Raw genomic sequence first — 19,779 nt, 5'->3', positions numbered from 1 at the left:
CAGTGAACGGTGGCCAATGAGACCTTAATGTGCACTGGTTGACAATCTCAAGATAAATTCTTGTCCGGACGCAGCTCCACCAAGGGTCTGCAGCGCAACGCTCTGCCTTTATGGCCACTCTCGCTGTCACCGGCCGTCGTCTTCATCCCCGAGGCGGTTTCCCCAGTGCGTTGAGCGTACTGAGTACCGCCGCCCCGGGGTCCCTTTCTAAGGCCACCCCCTCGATGTTCTTGGGAATGCACCAAAGGGCCGAAGCCCAGTCCCAGGTCCGCCCCGTATGTCCTCAACACTGGTGGTCTCGCTGTCCCGCCGTTCCCGTCCCTCTACAGACGGGACCTCTGGCAGGTCCGGGCCAGCGAACTCTCGACGATAAACAGCGGGTGACAAGTCCGCTGCATCTTGGAGAAGACAGCAATCCCAGCAGCGTGGAAGACGTCCGGCTCGAGGGTGGCGGACTCAGCTGGATTAGCAGAGGCACCAGCAGAAGTTCCCCTCTATAAGGAAATATGTACAGGTGAGAAAATCTTCTGCGGGCGACTCTCGCCTCGGTCGCGACGCGCACGCTCCAGCTGCTGACCGAGACGGCAAAACACGTGTTCCGCTTTCCCTTTAATTGATTACTCATTATTATATCAACGTGACCGCTAATTGGTTGATTTGCGAATAATAACACATCGTTACATCCTTTAATCACCGATATCAGGCGACTGATACGAATTACTCTATCTGTGACTTAAGTCACTCGCTGAGCACTTGAACCATAGGCTGTTATATAAACCTCGAAATAATTAAAGATTCCAAAAGATATTGCTAACTTCGCTAGAAACACAAAATAATCCTTCTATTGCCCCATAAAGTCCAGTCTTAACGGTCGTCAATGTTATGTCAGAAAGTCCAAATAAATTCTCAACGATTTGTAGAATCGGCGAAACTGACAAGAAGCACTTCAACTAAACGCAAATTGGAGGAAAATGAAGTTAAACAAAGAAATAAGCGTTTACGTTCTCACCAATCTAACTGTGGTGACATCATCAATAAAACGTCGAAAGCCAGCGTCATCGAAGCCGTTGAGCGTTTTTCCACAGCACCGCGTCTAATAACGGACGGGTCACGTGACAACGTTCTACCAACCGTCGTCGGGAAACACACGCAACTGAACGCAATATCGTCAGCGACAATGTCGTACGTTCTGAGAGGCGTTTATGGCGGCCATATTTACCACGTGACCATCGTAGACTGCAGGTATCCGTATGAGTTCAAAGGACATATCATGGGCGCTGTCAACATGTACACCAAACAAGCTATCAATGAGTTCCTCGAGAACACCGAGACGTCATCAGACAAAAATCACGTGCTCATCTTCCATTGCGAATTCTAGTCCGAGCGGGGTCCGAAAATGTACCGCTTTCTTAGATCAATCGATCGTGAGCTTAACAGCGATTCTTACCCGAGGCTGAACTTCCCGGAAATGTACTTACTCGAAAGTGGATACAAGGAATTCTTCAACACACATGCGCACCAGTGTGTCCCACAGAGCTATACACCCATGCTTGAGAATGAACATTCCGAAGATTTGCGTCACTTCCGGGTCAAGTCCAAATCTTGGGCAGCCGGAGACAAACCGCGCCATAGGTCGCGAATAGTTGGATACGCCACGAAACTTTGCTTTTAACGGCATCTGTATATATTTGTTTAAACATGGGCTATGTTGGCTAACACCGATGTGTTTAATGTATCGTGTTTATTGTTGAATTGTTTCACAAGTTAAAGAGTTAAAACACTGTCTAACATGACTGCTGTATTTGTTACTTAAGTATTTAGATTTCTTTTCCATTGCCAAATTCCAAACTTTAAAGCACACACACAAGTTCTTCGTTTCTGTATAATCAATATTTAAGTAAGAGATTGATATTTCTGTATTACGTTTAAGCAAGATCACTGCAGTGATTTTCTCGCGCTAAAGCAATGATTTCCACCAAAAATATAAAACAATTTATAACTTTAATGTCCGATTACGAAAACATTACGATTCGTTATCATGTTAGTTGAGGTTTCATTGAATGAGTTTTAGATACTTGTATAATATATCTCTCCGATAGCTGCATAAGATAAGCCGCGTCATGCTTAGTTCATGGTCACAATGAATACTTTGTTGGACATTCGCACACAACTAACAAATCATAATTGTATTGGTTTTCGTGTAGGAAAGCAGCAATAATGTTCTTTTTACGTTTTAACATTGAAATATAATATCTTCCAGTTTATGTTATGTTTCAACAAAATATATACATTTTTTTCGTCATTTTTTCATAACTCATCGTGTCGACTAAAACTATCATGGCAAGTCATTTTCACAAGAGCATGACGCCAAAAATTATGTTGATTTGTCGACTGAGATCATATCGAACAAATATTTTTTCGGAAAAGTCGGAAACATTTACGTCGAGGCTTTAACTTAATGTCGTTATGGCGAGTAAAATTAAGTGGGAAAAAGCTACAAAACTATGTCGACATACCATGTTATTTCACAGTAAGTCGATATAAACTAATCCGGCATGACCATATTATTGGAGTGTACCATATACGCTTCCGTAATAAACAGATGTGCTCGAGATGAAAACATCATCATGTGCGTTACTATTGAATAAACAAATTTGCTCTAAATGATAATATTGTCATATGCGTTACTATTGAATAAAAGATGTGTTCCAAATGATAATATTATCATGTGCGTTACTATTGAATAAAAGATGTGTTCGAGATGGTAATATTATCATGTGCGTTACTATTAAATAAAACATGTGTTCGAAATGATAATATTATCATGTGCGTTACTATTGAATAAAAGATGTGTTCGAAATGATAATATTATCATGTGCGTTACTATTGAATAAAAGATGTGTTCGAAATGATAATATTATCATGTGCGTTACTATTGAATTTACATATGTGCTCGTGATGAAAACATTATTAAGTACATTACTTATGAATACACAACTGTAATTCTGATGGAATATTAGCAAGTGCTTAACTACTGAATAAACTCGAGATGAAAACGTTATCAGGTGCGTTACTACTTAATTAACAATTTCTCTAGGGATGAAACGATTATCATGTGCGAAACTCAAGAATAAACAACCGTTCTCGAGATGAATACAGTATCATGTGCTTTACTATTGAAAAAAGATCCGTATTTGGATCGAAACATTATCATGTTCGTTAATACTGAAGAAACAAATTTACATGAGATGATAACAGTATAATGTGCGTTACTATTGAATCAACAAAAATACTCGAGATGAACACATGATAATGTGCGTTACCAATAAATTAACAACTGTAGTAGAGATGAAACCATTATTATATGCGTAAATGTCGAATAAACATCTGTAATTTGAAAGGAAACATATTACTGTGCGTTACTACTACTGCTACTTCATGTCCCGGTATTCACACAAGACGCTCAGTTTTCACAACTTGTCTTCGGAAAATGTATTTAAAATAACTTTTATCGCGTTTTTGAAGCACGCGTTCTAAAACCTGAATATTGTTTGTTAATATAAACCGAACGCATTCTTATAAAACAAATAACATAAAATAATACATCAGAATCTCGAGACACACCACTCTTTCTTCAGTATCTTTGGAGTTATTGCCATTTTCCATATTATTACCGTCCATTTCTTTTGTAGTGCATATACTTGTGGAGAGCTCAACTTTGAAAGTATTAAACGGTTTCAAAAAGACCTTAATTGATCAATAGATGACATTAAGGAAAGAAAATAGTACAAGAACCATAACTCTCTACTCACGGCTAATGTAGTAGTGCACGCTTCGTCAATTTACTTGCGCAGAGAATTACCGCCTTAGTATTGAAGGTATTTAATTAAATGAAACTTGGTACATTGCTAGAAGTCATAAATTCAATGGGCTGCGTACGATAACGACAACTCTTGTATCGGTAATTTTGGATATATTGTCCTTTTTCTGTTATTCGTTTCTTGCATAGTGCATAACATATAAAATAATCAAGGTATTGAAATAAACTCAACTCTCTTTTAATTATTTTTAAATTTATTTCTTTTGTTTACATCTGTGTAGTCCGTTTCTTGAGTGGTGCATAACCCATAAAGCAATAAACTGATTCAAATACATTTTCAATTAATGACAGAGGACATATTGGGTAAGTAAAGATTATCCGACTCCGAAACTTCATATCAATTAGCGACTGAAACGGTAACAAACAGTGGATGTGTCCCGTGTGCAATTAATGTCATACACATGTCTGTAATATCGACACAATGTTTAAATTGTCAAACAATGATTTCTTTCATCTTAGATCAACAATGCAACTGTTTACACATCCAAATTAATAAAACTAGACACGATCCGAAGCTGCAATTTTTTATTATTTTTTTTACGTAATTTTTACGGCACGTTTAATCGATCGTATTGCTGATACCAACCGGTATTTGGCAAAACAGGAAGCAGAAGAGCGATATCGGCACTCCGGCCTTTTCAAAACCATGTCAGGAACATGTCAACGTAATTATGTTACTATTTATAGTAAGTGTATAAACACACAATGGTCATGATTAAGGTTATTTTCGGGCTGAAACATAACGTAAGATGACATCCTAGGTTTTCTTGGTTTCAAATAAGTCTCTTGATATGCAACTGCAAGTTATATATTTTACGCTTACGCTTTTGTAGACTACAAGGCTATATCTATCAGGAATCACGCTTTTACTATAACATACGGATACAATACCGCACGTTATCGAACAAAACTTGTATAGCAATATGATAATAGGTAACTTTGAAGTAGATGCAAATGTAAACAAGATGTGTTTGTGAAACACAATGTCCCCCTATATGATGTTTGACCTTGTAGGATGACCTAGACCTTGACCCTTCACCACTCAAAACGTGCAGCTCCCTGAGATACACATGCATTTCAAATATAAAATTGCTAGCTTCAATATTGCAGAAGTGACATTACATGAGCAATTTTGACCCATATATTTGACCTTGAAGGATGACCTTGACCTTTCACCACTAAAATGTGCAGCTCCATGAGATACACATGCATGCCAAATATCAAGTTGCTATCTTCAATATTGCAAAAGTATTCATTAAGTTAGCGATTTGGGCCACATATATTTGACATCTGACCTCAAAGAATGACCTTGACCTTTCACCACTCAAAATGTGCAGTTCCATGAGATACACATGCATGCCAAATATCAAGTTGCTATCTTCAATATTGCAAAAGTACTCATAAAATGAGCGATTTTGGCCACATATATTTGACATCTGACCTTGAAGGATGACCTTGACCTTTCACCACTCAAAATGTGCAGCTCCATGAGATACACATGCATGCCAAATATCAAGTTGCTATCTTGAATATTGAAATACTGCAAAAGTGTACATTAAATGAGCGATTTTGACCCATACATTTGACCTTTGACCTTGAAGGATGACCTTGACCTTGACCTTTCACCACTCAAAATGTGCAGCTTCATGAGATACATATGCATGCCAAATATCAAGTTGCTATCTTCAATATTGCAAAAGTTATTGCAAATGTTAAAGTTGGCGCAAACCAACCAACAGACCAACCAAACAACAGACCAACCAACAGACAGGGCAAAAACAATATGTCCCCCACAAACAGGGTAATCACGAACACAGGAATCAGGTAACTAAAATACATCCAGGCTAATATGAGTCCTTCAAACGAGGCTTTATCACATTTAAAAACTCGGGCTTCACACGATCAACAGTCAAACAGGTTGAGTTGTCACCTTCCCATGTGACACTTATCATCGTTATCTCGTAAAATGTGCATCATGGAAAGAAAAACATGATCTTTGTCCACGATAACGACATAATGATCTTTGGACAATAGACCATGTTTGATCTGCGTCATAACTGGTCTCAAGATAAGTCTACCTGCAGAAAAAGATAACCAGTATCAGCGTAAGATTACTAAAGCGACTGCGTGTCAGTCAAATTATTTGCTGAATTGTTGTTTCATGCCCAAGCTTGACACAAAGAGTTATTGAACACAGATATAAAATTAATAAGCAAACACAACATGGTGACTTGAACAAGATAGCTAAGTTGATAATATCTCATGGACTCGTATTTGGAAACACCTGAAAGATAAATTTCATCATGAATCCCCATGAAGCAAACATTGTTTAACAATAGCAAACATTCTCATGAAGTTGCAGTACATCGATGTGCAATGGTATAACTATGCTGTATTTTTCTTAAGATTTCGTCTTTTGCAGAGAACATGCAGAGGAAGGGGTTATGCATTCATTTTTAAGATTGAAGTATTTGTTCCGAGATATATGTAATACAATGCTATAAAGAAAAATAAAAACTAAAGTGAATCATGTCGCTCATCGAAGAAAAAAAACAATGTGCGTTGCTATTGTTTCGTATAAAAAGTGTTGCCTTTTGTTTTCTGATCAATTTATTTTGTTTTTCGCGCAGATTTCCCACAAACCGATATAATCGATCAGGATATTTCCGGCTTTAGTTGTACATACAGCGCAAAATATGATTCGCTGCCGGGCGATAACAAACGTCTACGATGAACAATAGGGTGGTTCCGTAATTGGCGAGACTGGTTTAAACTGGATTCGTCAATTTTCATTTACAGCCTGTAATGTTTAATCCACGATTCGCCTCATGCCCCCTTTAAAGAAACTAAAATGATTTATATCGATCTTTCAAATGGCATAGGAATTAAAGATTTTAATTGTCAAGCAGTCTGGAGCCAAATTCAAGCACATTCTAAGCATGTTTTAAGGCTATGGTCAAAAATAAGCATTTTTAAGCACTCTATATTTTTTAAGTACTTTTCAAGGTAAATCTTTATTTTCAAGCACTTTTTAAGGTCTGTGCGAACCCTGTTAAGGTTGAAAATTGTATGATCCTGTTTGTCAAAAAGTCTTAGATTATTTGTTTTGATTACCAAATTATATGTTATTGTTTACCATATAAACTGTTCATTGGCGAACTTTACATGTCTTGAAACACGTTTTATAAAGTTTGTCAAAACATTTAGCCAAATAAATAAACCACTGATCATATTATGACAGGCGGTAATATATAACTTTTGTTGATGTAGCTCATCATACACATGATTGTGAAACCCATTTACATGTAAAATAAGATTGTTGGTTGCTATGGAAACATTATTTTGGCATTAACTTCTTTGTTGATCTAATTAATTCGATTTATATGAAAATGTTATTATGTTTATTTTAACTGATTTATAGAAGGTACCTTTTAATGCCTTAAAATCAATACATGTTCATCTTTGTTTGTTCTGAATTAGAAGTACATGTCGTTATTATTTGTGTTTATTTATGGAGGTTTTACTATGTGGGTTTCGTAAACAAATTGTAGTTAAATTGTTTTGTCAAATAATGTTGTTCTTTTTCATGTTTGATATGTATGCGAAAGGATTTACTGATAAAATAAGGTGTTTTTGCTGTTCAAAACAGTAAAAATCGATATTTTATCTTTTTGTTGCCTTGGTTACCATGATTACCATCAGCAAAATGTCTGTACATTAACTTTTTTACCAGCATATATGTATGGCACTTTTAAATTCCATGTATGATGTTTACGTTGGGCGAAGTCTTTAATGGATTGAAATAAATACACTGTAAAATATGTGGACCTTTTCTAAAAAAAAGGACATGTTGCACTATAACTCAACCTATTTTCTTAGATTCTTTTTGTCACTATGTATTAAATAAATATCATGTTGAAACAAAATTCATTGACTGTAAGCAGTTTTATCATATAATTGACAAAAACGTAGATATTAAGTTTTTTCCTGATATTTAGACAATTTAAATGAAAATAATCTATTTTATGTAAATTCGTTACCATAGCAACCACTGTGTTCAAATGTTTGTTTTTGTTTGAACATAAAATGTAAAAAAACATGTATACTGTATTTACAAAAGAGTTTGTTGTCAATGTCAATTGATATAGAAAACCATTATTTAGCTATAAGATCGTATAAATGGTGCATGTGTTCAAAACTCAATATTTCAAAAACTATTATAGTTAGAAACCTAAAACTTTGGATTTGACTGATGCTTGCATTCATCTTTTAAAAATTGACAAAAAACGAAAATGTGAATTTTCCTCGTTTGTACTGATTTTTGTAGACTATGACATACACATATATATATATATATATATATATATATATAGTATACACAAAACTCTTTAATAACTTACTGTAATAATGGATCAACAGAATGAAAAATTAAAATACAAACTTTTTTTAACTTTGCAGTCATAGTAGATCTGTAAGCTCTCTTTCCAGATGTAGCCATATTTTCTTCTCTGAAGACTGTGTCATTCACTAGGCTGATGAAGTTCTGTTGTTTTACCTATTAATATATTCCAAACAATAGCTAAGAATAGGCAGAAATTAACATTTATAAGGCATACACAATAATTCATCAACAGAAACCATTTTTTTTTTCAAATAATTTAATTAACAAGATAATAAAAGGTGTGAAAAAAATGTCCGCTTACTAGTACCAATCCGAGTACTACTCAAGTTTTGGAAAAAAAATATATTAGCACCCCTCTTATCAAATAAACAAGACAGTGAAAATTTCAGATAAGGGTTTCAAATTTTCACGAACACTACTTATGCATATATTTAAACGGATTTTAGTAAATATCTGTGATGAATAACATCAATGACATTGCAGACAAATTTCCTTGTGATGATGTTTGAAAAAATGTTTTATTTATTAAAACCTTTAAGCATAACATGTTGTTATGAAACTAACAATAAATAAATAAACATGTAAAATACTTACCAAATTAGATGTACATGGGAATGAAAACTGTGAAAATAACACAAAATGTTTGACATTGGTGTCTGCTAATTTTAATATGCATGGAAAATTTATTTCAAAGGGGAGTAACTCAACACATGTTTAGTACCAAAAATCAACTAATTCTTAATATTATTATAATTGTCATAGCTTTCAGAGTTTAAAGTTGACTCAGTTGATAAAATGGTATAAAATTTCATTAAAATGAATAACGTATTAGTGGTATAAAATAATTATTTAAGTTTTAGGCTATGACTTAACACAATGTATCAAATGAAAGTACAGTTACAATCACTCCATCAATTAAAATATTATTTAATGATATCTGGATCGTATTCTTGACCATAAAAGTTTACTTTTTCGTTTGTTTTAAAGGATATTAATATACTTATTGATTTTACCTGATTGTAAATACATTTTAATCAAATACTTGATAGTTATACATTAAGATATTAGACTTTGCCCCCAAAATTGGAGCATTTTTTGCTGATTTTCAGTAAAATATGCACAAAAATGCATTCCATTACATGGTAATAGGTAAGTAAAGCATTTAAGATACACCACCCTTTCATTTAATGTTGATTAAGAAGGTGGATAGCAATTTTCCCCACATAAAATGGAAGTTGTAATGTATACCGTGAGTAAGACCATTTTAGCGGCCATCTTGGACGCCATCTTGGATTTTGAAGCCCTCCAGCACTTTTCGAAAAAATGAAATCTCATACCATAATCTACAGACCCAGACGAACATTTGCATATATAAAACTCTTTGTTTATGATCAGTGGCCAGTTACTCCCCTAAATAAGCGACTTATGTGTGCCTGTTTGCAGCACTATATAGTGGGGGACATAAAAACACGCAGTATATCCATGGCGTGTTTAGACCAAATACACACTGAACCTACCAACATCCACGCATTTTAACAAAAATATTGTTTTACAGATCTTTAAGTCTTATTTAATATGCTTTAAATTTGCATATATAACATCGTAACATGCATCATTCCAAAAACACAATTAATAGACAACTTCTTAATAATTTACTTCAAGGTTTAAACGCTTGCTCCAGCAAATACTAGGAAATATAGCCGTTCTATGACGGTCATGACAATCAATGCCGTCTTGCTGCTTTATCCAGTCACAGACGTACTTTTCATCCGCAGACAGATCATTAGTAAACCATGCTAATTCACATTCCACGCAAACGACCCGTGACTTTGTCCATTCCACCATAGACTTGATAACTTTAACGGAAACACGTGTGCCTGAGTACATTACTCGCCTGATCGATACAGGAAAGTAATCGTGCAGCCGCGTATCATCAAGATGTGTAAGATCTAATTCAAGCGTGTGTAGACGCCTAAGGTTTTGAAGAGTTTCACATAAAAGTTCAATATTCGTACAAATCTCTATGTGAAGGCGGCTGATGTTTTCACCAGTTGCTGACATCGACTCGAAGAGGACCCTTTCTGTTAATGGTGTTACGCTATATAGCTTACATCTCACCATATTGCTGCAATCTACAGAGGTTATATTGGTATCATTACCACATGCCAAGTACTTGAGTTTTACACCCTGTAGATCAATGTGACCATCACCATAGACCCACATATACAACAACGTTTCTCTCGATTGCGATATAATTTCCTGCAAAAGGTAATCGCACAATTTTCCGTCACAAGAAAATATACATTCTGCCTCAATACTAACAATACTTGATATGTTCATATCTATTAAGGTTTTGAACAACTTCATTCTCTTCGGTTTATATCGCATTGACATGCTAAGAACGTCATACTTATGTGCATTTCTGATATGACTGAAATTCAGATGTAAGCACGCTTGCTCGTTTGCCGCCCCTTCAATCATGCCATCCAATACACTATTTTGAGCTTCCTTACATAATGATACAAATGAAAACACGTCAGAGGTATCCTGCAATTTGCTTTCAATGTCATTTGTGAGGACATCCGTGATATGCTTTGACATTCTTTCAGCTGCTGGGGGACAGATTCCGCATGTAAAGATGAACAACTGACTTATGTCCAAAATAGACCGACCATCACAATATGCCAACTGTATTGCGCGCATGATTGCGTCCATTTCTGTCATATTCATAGAAATATACAACGATGTAAGAAATTCCTGGATTGTTTTGTGCACAAACATATATGGACAATTCTTTCCAGGGCAAAGTGCCAAAGACTTTTTCTTCGTGACAATTCCTGTCTGAAGTAAGTAATCAAGTTCTGTTTTCGTCATGATTTGTGTGATTGTGTTTTCTCGAAAGACAAGCGATGATTGTTTGTTATTGTCTGTCAGCGTTTTAAATGCAAGCTCACAGGCGGAATAAAAAAGCGACAAATTAGCCTGAACATACTCGGCTGTTTCTGTTCTTAATATATCTGGAATATCCCCACATGATTTTTCTCCAGTGTTAAATTCTTGGATTTGAAGTTTTTGCAGTCCCCTGGCTATGTGCATATCTAACATATTGATGTATAAAGCACACAGTGAACCTGCCATTAAACGTCCAACGTAGAACTGATGAACTAACTGAACACACATGGCTGGTATTGTAAGGAGGTGTTTCAAGTTGTGTGTGTTTATTTCGTTCAAGAATTCAGTAGATTTGGATTGTTGATCCTTTTTCGATAGACAGTCTTTCTCGGCTAAAACACGAAACACATTTTTCGACAACGTGTTGTAGTCCAATACGCCGGCAATTTCAAAAGTACGCGTTAAAGTATCGCTTATTTTTAGGTCGGCAAGTCTCCATGGTCGTGCGGTTATGATGTTGGTAATGTTGGTTCGCTGCAAATATAGTGGCATAGTACGGTCTTTACGACATATGCATGTAGAGTCATCTGGCGGAGGAAAGGGAATTTCGGCGTGGTACCATTCGTCTGCGGCATCGGTTAGAACAAGACATTTGTGTTCCCAGACGCTGTCATCCCACGTAAGTTTTTTGCATTTTATAGCATCCTCAATCATCTGAGTGACGTTACACATGTATCCACTATAATCACGTAATGACACAAAGAACAGAAATGTGTAGTCTCGCAAAGTGTCAAAATCGTCGAATGCTGTTGGCTTTGTCGATTGCTTGCTAGTTGTTGCACTACTTGAGTCGGTTTTGGACGTAACCTTTGTCGATTGAGCTTTACACCAATCAAGAACGAGCTTGTTTGAAAACGTCGTTTTGCCACAACCCGGATTTCCTTGTATATAAATTGTATTAACCGGCTTTCCATCACGCAGTAATAGTTTAGTGTAGCTTCTTACATCATTTTTAAAAAGGTGAGGACTTTTCCGTGTGATGCAAAACATTTCGGTCTTTCTGGACTCTTTTAAGCTCCTTAATGGACGGGGTCACGTAAATCAGTTCTAAAGGTACATCTATGTCCGAATCTAGCATCGAAACCGGCGCGACACACATTGCTTGGTACTGTTCGATTAACCACGCCTGTATTTCTGCAAATAAATTTAGCTACTGACATGTATAAAAAAACACCCGCAAATTCGTATGTATTATGCCCGAAATAGGTAATGATATATTGAATCGACACCAACGACACAGAAAGTTGCTAAAACAAGCTTAAAGACATTCTGCAAACAAATTTAGCGACTGACATGTATAACAAAACACCCACAAATTCTTATGTATTATGCCCGAAATAGGTAATGATATATTGAATCGACACCAACGACACAGAAAGTTGCTAAAACAAGCTTAAGAACAATTTGACAATATAAAAAGTTATGTTTTGTAGTTTTTTTCTTTGATCGTAGTGCCTTTGGAAATAAGACAAATTGTTATTGTACGTGTAAGAAGCAATTATACATCAATTTCGTTTAAGACAATATTGATCACAAACATACATAACACTTACTTGATAATGTACTGCTCATTTCAACAGTGGGTGGTGTATTCTCGTCAACTGTAACTCCTGGATGCTTAAGTTCGTTGGTTTTCGGCGTTGTACTCGGAATTAATAATTTTACAGCTGATGCTACATTATCCAACTCATTCAGCACTTCATCTCCTTTACTTTTTATCTTTGCAAGCTGGTCGTCTCCAGCATCGATGATTGCTTCAGTGATGTTTTCGCCTATATTCTTTAAAGCATCATCCATGGCCCTGACGAGTGTTTCCTTTTCCTTTTCAAGAACTTCTTTAATTTCTCCCGTCAAATTGTCTTTGAAGTGTTCAAAGGTTAAAGCGATATCTTCGTCTGTGATCGCTAGTGTCCCATTCTTCAGCTGTAAACATAGTATCGATATAAGGATATGTAGTCTAACTGACTATTTCTCTGGAAATAGTTTTCAATATGTAATCAGAATAAAATGTATTACATATGTAAAATTGTAATACCCTATTTATTATGTACACATCCTTAATTGCAAGAGGACATGGCCATGCTAAAAGCTGGCGATTGTGCTTATTCAACTTGAATAAGAATGTTCCTAAAGACTCTAAATGCATTCAAACGTTTACTACAATTTAATCATTTCAATTATTGTAGATATGCACAGATTAAGTAGTTGCTTGTAAACGTTTACTAAAATTCTCAAAAGTACAAAAGGGGCACGATTCTGATAAATTGCAAGTCAGAGTTATACACCTTTACCATTGACCCCAATCACATGTGTTGACTTTTAATAGAGTAGCTAAGCATAAACAGTGACATGGAGATATTAAACGTTCAAATTAGTATTTAAAGAAAAAGGGGCATATTTCTGCTAAATTACATGTGAGAATAAAATGAACTTGGTAAAGTTCATCTTACAATGACCGCGAACACATTTGTAAAGTTTGAATTGAATGCCTGTAGTAGAAACAATGATATAGAGATTTTCCACGTTTACCTGAACCAGTTTTCTGACTACATTATTTGGCGATATTGCCTGTCAGTAACTGATCCTTGTTAGTTACCACATACAATGACCCCGAACACATGTTTGAAGTTTCAATTGTCCTCGGTCACCCGATGTGGAAATAGACACCCTCGGTCGATGGTCCAAAACCGTTCTTCAACAGGACAGCGAAGATGCCTGCCGAAAATTGTGGGATCGTGGACGCAGCCCAGTTTCCAAGAGTGTTGAGTACCTTGTCTCCGATGTGATCAATCTCAAAGCTCGTTGGCTCTTTAGGTTCTAGGTGGAACACCTCCAAAAATTCTCGATTAACTTCACCACCTTGTCGGGTAGGCGGTCTTGCATAAATAAATACGATGTTTGCCCTCAGACCTAGATCGGTGAAACTTTTAAGGCTGAATCTTCTTGCGGAAAACCGGTGAGTTATCGGTGTCGCAGTCAGCAATGTGAAAGTTGCGGGTGAGGAGATGCATTTCAAGGAAGATCGCCTGTTAAGGATTAGGTCGAGCTGGTGCAAATCGTTGGATCGAGGGTGTCTCCAAGATACTTTATCCGGCGGTTTAGTCTGGAAGAAGGTGGTGGTGAGACTGACGTTATGGCATAATTACAGAGTTGTGATCGGCGCCTTCTCTAGCATTTAAGTAAACCAGCAGTGCCAGGTGTTCTTTTTTCGGGGATTCTATTGATAAGGAAGTCTATCTGGCTGTTATTGGAATCTTTGGTGAAACAGTCTTTTGAGTAAACACTCATCAAGTTGACTGGCTCAGTGGTGCTGTGGGACGGAGTGATTACAATATGACAGTTCCTTGTTGTCATGGTTCTATCATCCTAAGCAGAGGACTACAAACAGCGAAACCAACGCCATGCTCTCTCCTGTCCTGAGCCATATTTCCTTGCCAGAAGAATGTAAAGTCCTTTTCTGTATGGATTCCAGAACCAGCCGCGTCTCTTGCAGTGTAGCGATATTGATCAAAGTCTAAAAGGTTCATTAATGATAACTGAGGTATTTCGGGCATCACAGATGATCTGGAGGTCATTTGATTATCCTGGAGACAGTGTTCTAACACTTCCCCATATCCACGCAAGCTTACAAGTGCAGGGGAAAGGCGAAGCCGATTAATCTTTTCACCGGCAGCGTCGCAAGAGTTTCCGAAATTCCTTTTAGACAATATCAGACCACCTTGTGGATCTCGTCTCAGGATTTGAAGTAGGGGTTGACTCTCTTAGCCTTTGATTCACCAAAACCTAACCTGCACGGCGTAACTCTAGCATGAGGACTGAAGTTGTATTCGAACTTTTCTAATGTGATCCCCTAGACTAGTAGTAGAGCGGGGGTGTCGTGTTTTCCCGTTAAGGTGCATTATATGCCCACTGCCCCTGGGTTGGCCGTTGACACTATTGAGTGTCAATCTGCCCTTTTGTTAGCTCTTATTCTTTGCTGCCGGGTTTCACAGTAACCCCCTTGGTAAGGAGTAAAAATTTTCGTGACAATATTGTGTGGGAGCCGGTTGAGTCAACGACAGCCCGACCACGGTACATGTTCTACTTAGTTACGTGGTACTAGTAGCTAAAATGCACACTAACCATGTGCATGTCAAACCTGTGTTAACTTGTCCACTGCCATCAGTGACGTAGCTTGGTGATCGACGTGATTTAGGTTCTGCAACAGTGATACTAGTGTGTCGATGGCTCTGTCACTGTCTTGTCTTATCATGGCCATTGCACACGTATGTCGTACAGCACGCCCCACATCTCTTGCCTTGAATGTGAGTTAGTTGATAACTTTCTGATTCATTCATTTGTTTAACATATATACACAAATCAATATTCATGAAGTGTTTGGGAATGATGATTGTAAAGAGATTTTGCCCTTTCAGCCATGTACTCAGAATATTGAAAACACATTTGCCAAAGTTTATTCTATTTTGAAACTTTACATTCATTAAGTGTTTGTAAATATACATAGTTGTGTTAAAAACGATAATTTGAATCAGAATAATGTAAACAAATTCGCCCAAATTAATTATATTTTTAAGCTTGACGTTTATTTAATGTTTGTAAAAATCCATTGTTGTGTAAAAATTAAGTTAAATGGTTGCTCATGTGGTTATGTTTAGTGTTTACTTTCGTCATGTTCTAGAGTTTATACGTGTATGAAATGTTAGACAAAAGGCAATACATTGACTTTGATCGTAATTATATGGCGTTGTTGCCGCATATTAGTATTATGTCTAAATACATATAGACGCAATATTAAGTTTTTTCCTAAGTTATGTTACCTTCGTGCACACATTTTCCTGTTGCGTCAGGTCGTCCTTGAAATACGTTTGGAAGTATTCACAGTTGTACATGACATTGACTATGCCGTTGAAATCGGTGCTCTCTGCTTGGTTGGCGTCTTTGTACCCATCTTTTGAGATAAAGCACTTAGAAATCTGCCATGGTTCAGAACACCATTTAGAGGCATCCGTGTTGATCCACGTAGGACCTTTAAAGCTGTGTGGGTTTTGTTGAGAGCGAAATCGGTGTTGTTTTACTATTTGTTTGCAAATTTCATCGCATAAATTATTTGGGCAATTTCGCTGCTTGTAAATTTCATGGAATGCGCATTTTCCGCGATACCTTTTGCAGCATATGTTCGTAGGGTCACACGGTAGGACATTTGGAGTGTGACATTGATTACAGACATCGCTCTCTAAAACACCGTGGTATTGCTTGATCTCTCTTCGTATGTTATCATAACACTCACGACTTATTTCCTTTACAATTTCAAGTAGGCAGTCACGTGATATTTTCACACCCATGGCCGCCTTAAACCAGTACAGGGTTTCCGGGTTGCGAATGATGTCCTTGTAGTCCGACATTTTCCTTCACACTTATATTTTTCTGAAAAACAACATCAAAATAGCTATGACTGCTGTTCAAGAATTATTTATTCTAAAAACACCCGTGCGTACAAAAAAGCTATAATAAATTACAGTCGACCGACAGTTTTAAATGAAATCGAAAGTGCACGGATACTTAAGTATTTGAAATTGTACACACATTAACAACAATAACCGATGTAATAACCTACCAAACTGAGCTTTATGGCATTTCCATTTATAACACTGCATCACCATAACTCACTCGATATCAATTGATGTTTTTATTTAAACATGACCTGTTTACAAGATGTCTGTGGTTTCATTTCTTACGGAAGTAAAACATACAAATAATAATATCAAGGTAGACAACTGATGCATGAGTAAGCTACGTTCAGCGTTTATCTTACCTTACGTTTGATTTGATAATAGTCTTGCTCAGATCTAAGCTCTGGTTGCTTCAAACTCTAACCGCCGGTTACAGGGACCTTTTCACAGATTTTGACATGTATTGAATCTTGTCATTTATTGCTTTATCTTGATAAATTTTAACATTGGATCTAAAAAGCTCGAGTAAAAAAAAGAATAAAATTAAAGAAAGCGAAAAGGAACCCTCAACTGGGCTCGAACCACTGACCCCTGGAGTAAAAGTCTATCACTTACACCAGTCGGCCAGCCGTGCTCATACAATGCGTGATGTATTTTATATTTTATATAAGCAATTTCTGTGGTAAAATATAAAGTCAACAACAGAACTCTTTACATTTTTCAATCGTTTCGCGTTGCAACGCTTATTAATTTTCTGGTTTTCAAATCGTAAAAAGATGCATAATATGAACATTTTAATAAGAGCCTGGTAAATGTTCAGTACTACTGTTTTCTCACAAACATCATAACTTCAACGAAAATGTGTGAATCTTAAAGATTTTTTTTTAAATTTGTCAATTTACCAAACGTGAAAAGTGTGTTAACTTCAGACCCAACTCAAATTTATTGTGAACGCAATGCTATAATCAAACATATGCGAATTATTGGAGCGTACATATTTGTTAACAATTAACACATACTAAGCAAGGGTTAACAATTAAGTCACATTAATAGCTTGATCCAAAAAATAACGATTGTAAGCTGAATGTAAAAAAAATGTTTTCAGCAACCAGACCCATGTCTTCGCGGTTGAAATGTAGGTTCAGGAGATAATGTAGGCTTCACTGTAGGATTCGGTAGAGAAACACGCCATTACACGTGTACTAGTCTTTCTATTTTACACCATGCAGCCTTAAAAACTAAAAGCTCAACATCGCTCATAAAATTTATATTTTTGTTTACATCGATTAATTACTGTATTGTTATCAGCGTCATTTTTTCCATGCGTACACTCTACATTCTAAAGGACTTGGTTCGATAAAGGTCTTAAATGTCGCTGTGGTATTTATTAACAAAAACTACCGTATCTTAAATTAATATGTACGTCCTAAACATTTTTAACCTATAAAACAGATAATGGTCATGGCGTTCACTTAATTGTTCAATAAGGGATATATATTAGTACCTTACAGTACCATAAACTGGTGATGTGTTGCATATTTAGAATTGTTTTCAATGCTTGGGCTTTAAGCTCATCGCAGCACAGTCCTCGAAGTATTATTGGTGCTGACCAAGTCTCCTGCGTGTTTTTACATTAATAATTTAAGACCGTGATATGGGCTAAAACAGATTGCTGAATATGACTGCGTCCCACTGGGGAGCATATTATTTTCTAAGTACACGTAAATAAAAATTGGCAATTGACATCTTGATCTAATCTATTGAAGTTCCAAAACTAACTTTACCTGTAAAAAAATATCAAACCCATGCCCATCTACAATTAACTGTGTGTCATGCTGATACACTTCGCTGCCGTATTGGTAAAGTGTTTGTATTTTTCGAAAAAATCATTGAAAAATCGCAAATTTTGACCCGTATATAGCAACCCAATGAGCAGATCATTAATGCAAAAAATCCTTAAAGAACTAAAATCTCGCGCGTGCGAGTTGACCAAACAACGTGCGAGTTGACTAAGTTACGAGTTGACCGACACCCCGGACGTGAGGTCACGAGTTCGAACCCGATTGCAAGACCGTTGTAAGCGTTTATCTTTTTATTTGTTGTTATAATTTTTTTCCGATTCAAATTATTACGTATCTTGGCTTATTGCTTTAAAAAATACGAAAATCTGTGAACAAATCATGTCAAGTAGATTTCAATTATAGAACACGGATATGCAATATATCGTTATTCTTCATATGGTGCTGACGTCACTACAGGACGTGGTAATAATGGACAGCTTCAATGAAACAGAATCTGCTATTTCCATTACATTGCTTCTTTCAATGGGTGCTTCTGTAAAGTTGTTTCACACCTGACATATTTATGTTAGTGGATTGTAACCACATATTAAAGCAGCCGAGTAACTGCCCTTGTTCTTAAGTTTGCCATAGTTAGATCCCATGAATCTGCTGAAACCTGGTAAATATTGTATAGGTTATATTACACTTATTCCGATTCCGATTCCCATAGGGTCCCATTATGAAACTGACAACTTTCACAGCATTTTCCATGCCTTTTTGACGTATCAATTTTTCCGAACCTGGTATCATTTTAAAGATGGATCTGTCCTCTTCCAATAATTGCAATCAAAAACATACCGTCTCGCAACTTCTAAGAAAGTAAATCGCTGTCGAATGAACCCACCGTAGAAAAACGTGTTTCGGAATCCTAATTTCGACAAAAGCCCCACACGATAGAAAACACACCCTCAAAAGTCCATCTTTTAAGTTAGCTTCCAATCCAAGGCATTAAAGTACTCCAGACTCATACAGGATATTACAAATAACCACAAAAGACATGTCTCACATTGTTAAATGGCTTATATTCAAGAAGAGAAAAGGAACTCTTTATAAATAGGCACTACTTTCGAATGGACCACGGAGGGATACACAATGATTCAGTGTAATGTAACCTATATACTTTTTGCCATAACCCATGTTGTTCTCATAAAAACGTGAACAGTGATATCTGAATGAGACCAATCATGGGCAAAATGTTTTAGCTTTTTTAAAGTACATCGCTAGATTTATGCCTTAGTTAAAATAATAATAAAT

At 36.4% G+C, this 19,779-nt stretch overlaps 1 protein-coding gene across 4 annotated transcripts in view; it reads right to left on the bottom strand.

Moving 5' to 3' along the window:
- The window catches only part of LOC127858418 (uncharacterized), a 75,966-nt gene that overhangs the window by 51,224 nt on the left and 4,963 nt on the right, over nt 1-19,779 (bottom strand). The window contains exons 1-4 of one of the 4 annotated variants that reach the window (XM_052395559.1): nt 16,849-16,994; nt 16,052-16,658; nt 15,373-15,531; nt 12,788-13,157 (exon numbers count right to left, since the gene is read on the bottom strand). In XM_052395559.1, the coding sequence (XP_052251519.1) occupies nt 12,788-13,157; nt 15,373-15,531; nt 16,052-16,636 (1,114 nt within the window). In that variant the 5' untranslated portion in view covers nt 16,637-16,658; nt 16,849-16,994. Of the gene's footprint in view, nt 1-12,787; nt 13,158-15,372; nt 15,532-16,051; nt 16,659-16,848; nt 16,995-19,779 lie in introns of those variants that run through there. The other 3 variants (XM_052395560.1, XM_052395562.1, XM_052395561.1) reach the window with 3 other exon arrangements.

The sequence above is a fragment of the Dreissena polymorpha genome, chromosome 14 (assembly GCF_020536995.1).
Source record: "Dreissena polymorpha isolate Duluth1 chromosome 14, UMN_Dpol_1.0, whole genome shotgun sequence".
NCBI classification, from domain to species: Eukaryota; Metazoa; Mollusca; class Bivalvia; order Myida; family Dreissenidae; genus Dreissena; species Dreissena polymorpha.
Note: the sequence above shows the minus strand (reverse complement) of the source record. Positions and strands in the feature narration are given on the sequence as shown.